At 38.3% G+C, this 4,625-nt stretch overlaps 1 protein-coding gene across 1 annotated transcript; it reads right to left on the bottom strand.

The window, feature by feature from the left end:
• Positions 1-1,527: 1,527 nt before the first annotated feature.
• LOC137737151 (cytochrome P450 CYP749A22-like) lies at positions 1,528-4,061 on the bottom strand. Its single transcript, XM_068476542.1, has 5 exons — positions 3,658-4,061; positions 3,352-3,578; positions 3,005-3,237; positions 2,318-2,696; positions 1,528-2,213 (listed from the first exon to the last, which is right to left on the bottom strand). Exons 1-5 carry the CDS (start codon positions 3,944-3,946, stop codon positions 1,785-1,787), a joined length of 1,557 nt encoding a protein of 518 aa, XP_068332643.1. The 5' UTR covers positions 3,947-4,061; the 3' UTR covers positions 1,528-1,784.
• Between the last annotated feature and the right edge of the window lie 564 nt (positions 4,062-4,625).

Here is a 4,625-nt window from a genome sequence, read left to right as displayed (position 1 = left end):
CAAAGTCGAATGTTTGAGTGAGTTGGTTCAATCAGCATGTACAGGTTTGGGAGTTTGTATTCCTAACAATTTTGAAAATTTATCTTCTATTTTATAGGTTCTCAGAATGTTGGAAGATAAAAGTGGAATCATTTTATTCTCATTGGTAGTTTCTTGACTTGCTTACTAATTTGTATGGTACATTATTTTCATTGGAGTATGCATGATTCCTCTGTCTCTTCACTTATTTCACATATAAAAACTCTTTATATTCTTTTGATAATTTATAATGTTCCCTTACTCTGTGCGAGGAATTGTGTAGTTGTATAGAATCAACTATTCACTTTGATACCGAACGGATGTGGCAGCCAAAAGTTCCAACTGTCTTAGATACTTCAGACAATGTTCGCAGAAAATTACTGTTTTATATTCTATTAAGTTGCATTTTGCATTGTCCAGAATATAAAGCCATGTAGGAATGAAGTTTATAGGCTGCTAAAGAGGCCGCTATCAACTCTGCTGCCGTGAAGTACACAAATTCTTATTGGCAACAACCTTTGGAAAAGTTGGAGAGTAGATAGGCCCCAATCAAAATTAATTTTATCAATCCCTTAATATGGAAATTATGGACATATAAAATCAATGCATGTAAAATGAAGAAAACATGTTTTTATGCATGCATAAATGTGGAAGGGATAAAAACTCTGTATGTCACGTGTAGCACGTTGTGATGTAAAAAAGCCTTTCGCACACACATGCGCATGCAGAAGGGTTAGTTTAACATAATTGAAAAGAGTCAAGTGAATGAACAAACAGTCAATATCGGTACAGTTCGATGCTTCAATTATTTGATGCATGATTTCTTCAAATTCCCAGAGCCAAATAAATGCACTGCATTATCTTTCCATCTATATAGATATAGCCATGCACCCTTCAAATAACTTACAAAACCAACCAGAAAAGCTAGCACTACGGATTATCTGACTAAACCCGAAACACCTAAACCCAGAAGTTTGGACTAGAAAATGGAAGCCAGCAAAGAATCGAATACTAATATCCCGGTGGAAGACAATCAAAATGCTGGGGTTGAGGTTTATTCCTCCAATGTGGCACCTGATGGTGCTGGAGGAGCTAAAGCAGGAGGGAGTACTGGTACCGAAGACAAAACAACGAAAGCACCCGAAAGAGATGCTACAATCTCCAAGGACAGCTTTGAGAGCAACCCTACTGCCAATGTCAAATATTTGCGTAAATAAACGACTCCTGCTATTCACCACTCGCTACTGCATGAGATGTTAAAATTTACATAGAATAAAGAGTAGTAGTACTAGTCATCGCGGTTGTGTCCCTATCTATGTTAAGTTATTAAAATTACCATTGTGGTTAAGCTTTCTGTTTCGTTATTTACACTTGTTATACTTCGATGATGAGTTAAACTGAAAATTATGGGGTTTAGTTCTCCTTGTTTTATGTTGATATCCATCCATTCTTCATAAGCAATTCTTGCTTATCTTACGACGTTAGCATTGTTGGGACAGATGTTTACAATTGTAAGATTAAAGCTTTGGATTATTTAAAAATACTGCAAACAAAGGAGAACAATTGTCTTGAAAAGCTTAAATGACAACGGATTAACATAGTTGTGTTGAGTCTGTTGACGTTAAATGATAGTGGATGGAAGATTGCTCAGACTAAAAATACCAAATAAGATAAGTGCACAAAAAGCTTGCTCCTGCTAGTAACTAGTCTCGGTGCTTGATCGATCCACCTAGTGCAAGAATCATGGAAATTCTGGTCTTCGCAGTTCAAAGTGAGTGCAGCATTACCTGAACTCCATGTTGTGGACGACATGTCAGATAATGCAAGGGCGAGTGGATGTAACCTGGAGACAGGGTGAAGGAGTAACGCTGTAGAATCATCGACAGTGCAATCTTTGCTTCAGTGGTTGCAAAATTCAAGCCCACACACGTTCGAGGTCCCAGTCCAAAGGGTATGAATGCGCCTACGTTATTGTTAGTTGCTTTTGCAACCCCTTCCGAGAATCTGTCTGGTTTAAAGAGTTGTACATCTTTCCCCCAGATTTGAGGATCATGGTGAATTGCTATGATCGAGATAACTAAATCAACATTAGCAGGAACAATGAGCTGTCCAAGTCTAACTTTCCTTTCAACTTTCCTTGTAATTGAAACTGGAGGGGTATATAACCTTAGAGACTCATTGATGATCATACTCATCTGCATGAAAATTGATATAGACAATAAATCAGGAATTCAAGCTTAATCGAAGACATGATTCTTCCACTTAGACAAACATGTGATTGCGTTCTTGATTTTCTTACCGTTTTCATTTTTGCAATGCCATCGTGATTCGGAGTTTGTTTGCCAAATAACTGTATGACTTCCTTTCTTGCTTCCTCTTGCCAATCCGTATGGAGTGCCAGAAGAAACACAGTCCAAGCGAGCGAAGTATTAACGGTTTCCTGTCCAGCAAAGTAAAAGGTCTTGCACTCGTCGACCAAATCATCCACTGAAATCCTCTGTTCGTCATTGGAATCATGATAAGCCTTTACAAGTAATCCAAGAAAATCACTTCCGAAGCTGTCTTCTCCTCCGGTCATAGCCTTCTCTTCTCTTTTCTTAACAATCTCTACTATGGAGGCATGTACTGCTTTCTCAAGTTTTTCTGCTTCAATCTCATCTCTAGTTTTCAAAAACTTGCTGCATATTGAATGACAGACTACAGATAAGGACAGAAGCAATCATCCGAAAATCAAGTTGTGAGAACAGCTTAGACATGATTATGTGCTAGTTAACATCGCAAGGAACAGAATGTATTGTCCCATATTCAATTTTTAATGCTGTTCCATCAGCAGACTCTAGCAAATTGAAAGTTCCAATTGATCAATCAAAAGATCATTTGATACAAAAAACATCGAAGATTTAAAACCCACTAACGAATCAATCAGAGATTCAATAACTAAAGAGAAGTGACTAAATGGATATCATTTCAATTAAAAGGAAATTACCTGATGCCGGGAATTCTGATTGTGAGAGCATTTTTGAATATCAGGAAGCCGATATTATTCAACATCTCGAAAATATTCTTTCCTTCAATATAGCTGCTTCCAAACGCCGTTCTTGAAATCACTTCTGAACTGAACAGCTTAAACTCTCCAAACACCTCAATCTCTTTTCCATCATAGTCTTTCCACCTTTCAAGCATCGTCTCAGCACTCGCGACCATTTCCGAAACCATGCTCTAGTAAAACAATGACATCATCCCATCATCAAATTCACCTCAAATCCCTCCTTTTTCCTATTCAAATACTTAACACAAGCATTTACCACATTACAATTAGCTGCAAAAACTTACTTTTAAGCTCTCTCCATGGAAGGCATGGTTCGCGATCTTTCGCAGTTTCCCCCATTTTTCACCGTCGGTCGCTGAGACAAGCCCATCCCCCAACAGCTTCCTCACAAAGCCCTGAACCTCTCTTTTCGGATATGCTCTATCTTTGTTATTCAGTATCTCCTTGCACAACTCAGGCTCCGTTATCACAAACTGAGCCCGAGTACCGTGCCACTGTAGATAATTCTTCCCTGTAAGCAATTCCATACCAATATCACCAAAAATAATCTCGAACCAAAGTATAAAAAAAAAAAAACTGCTTTTCGTTACCATAAATCATGATCCAAGAGTGCATGTGCGGTTGAACAACGGAAAGTATGTCGTGGGATAAATCCTTCGGCTTGCTCATGGCTTCTTTTCTCATGGTGGCGATTTGTTTGGTGTTTCCATGGATGAATCTGTAAGGAGGGCCTCTGATACCCTGAGACGCCATCAACTTCGAGATTCGAGTGGGAGTGCACCATAGCTTGTGAAGGACCTTCACCAGAACGGAGATGAGAACCACACACAGAAGGCTTGAGAGAGTGACTGCCACCCCTCCCACTGCCAGAGTAACCATTTTTGGTACTGATTGGTTTTCTCTTCTCTGAAGCTGCTGAGTTTTCACTTCGGCTTTGTTGTTTAACGTGTTGTGTGCAGAAAGGTTAGATAATTAAAATGTCCGTTTGACCCTACTGGATTGTTGCTTTCGCTTCTCGTACTACTGCCATTTAATGCGACCTGAAGGGCAAATATCGCCGTCCATGCTGACTCGTTGGAATGTTAGGCTGCCATCTGCCAGCTTTTCAAATTAATAATACAACAGTAAATTCTTATTTTAACCCCACACGTGTTAGTTTATTTCTTATGCCGGTCCGCAGTCCGAAAAAAGAAGGGAGAAGGCGTCAGTTGGTTTACAACAGCACTCCATTTATCGAATCTTAGTAATACTGAATTTAACTTTTAAAATTAATAAATAAAAATATTTCAACGGTTGCTTTTGAAAAATAAAAAATAAGGAAAAAAAACAGGGAATAGCCTTTTTTACAAAGAGTAATGCTAAGTAAACTAAATTTGTGTCACTTAGTACTACGGTGTAATGATATTCTTCTTTACTTATAAGTGAAAGTTCTTAGATTTGATTCTCGCCAAAGACAAGTTTGAATCATATTATTGCTACCCCATTGTGAGGCTAAGCACACCCCCTCCCCTTAATGGAGATAATATCACTTGTTCAAAAAAAAAAAAAAAAAAAAACT

This window comes from Pyrus communis, chromosome 6 (genome assembly GCF_963583255.1).
Source record: "Pyrus communis chromosome 6, drPyrComm1.1, whole genome shotgun sequence".
Lineage (NCBI taxonomy): Eukaryota > Viridiplantae > Streptophyta > Magnoliopsida > Rosales > Rosaceae > Pyrus > Pyrus communis.
The sequence above is the reverse complement of the archived record's forward strand: the minus strand, read 5'-3'. Positions and strand labels throughout refer to the sequence as shown.

Coding starts and splice junctions, on each gene's coding strand:
- LOC137737151 (XM_068476542.1), bottom strand. CDS start 3,946: ATGGTTACTCTGGCAGTGGGAGGGGTGGCAGTCACTCTCTCAAGCCTT. Junction 3,579..3,657: donor CTCTTGGATCATGATTTATG/GTAACGAAAAGC, acceptor AATTGCTTACAG/GGAAGAATTATCTACAGTGG. Junction 3,238..3,351: donor TCCATGGAGAGAGCTTAAAA/GTAAGTTTTTGC, acceptor TTGTTTTACTAG/AGCATGGTTTCGGAAATGGT.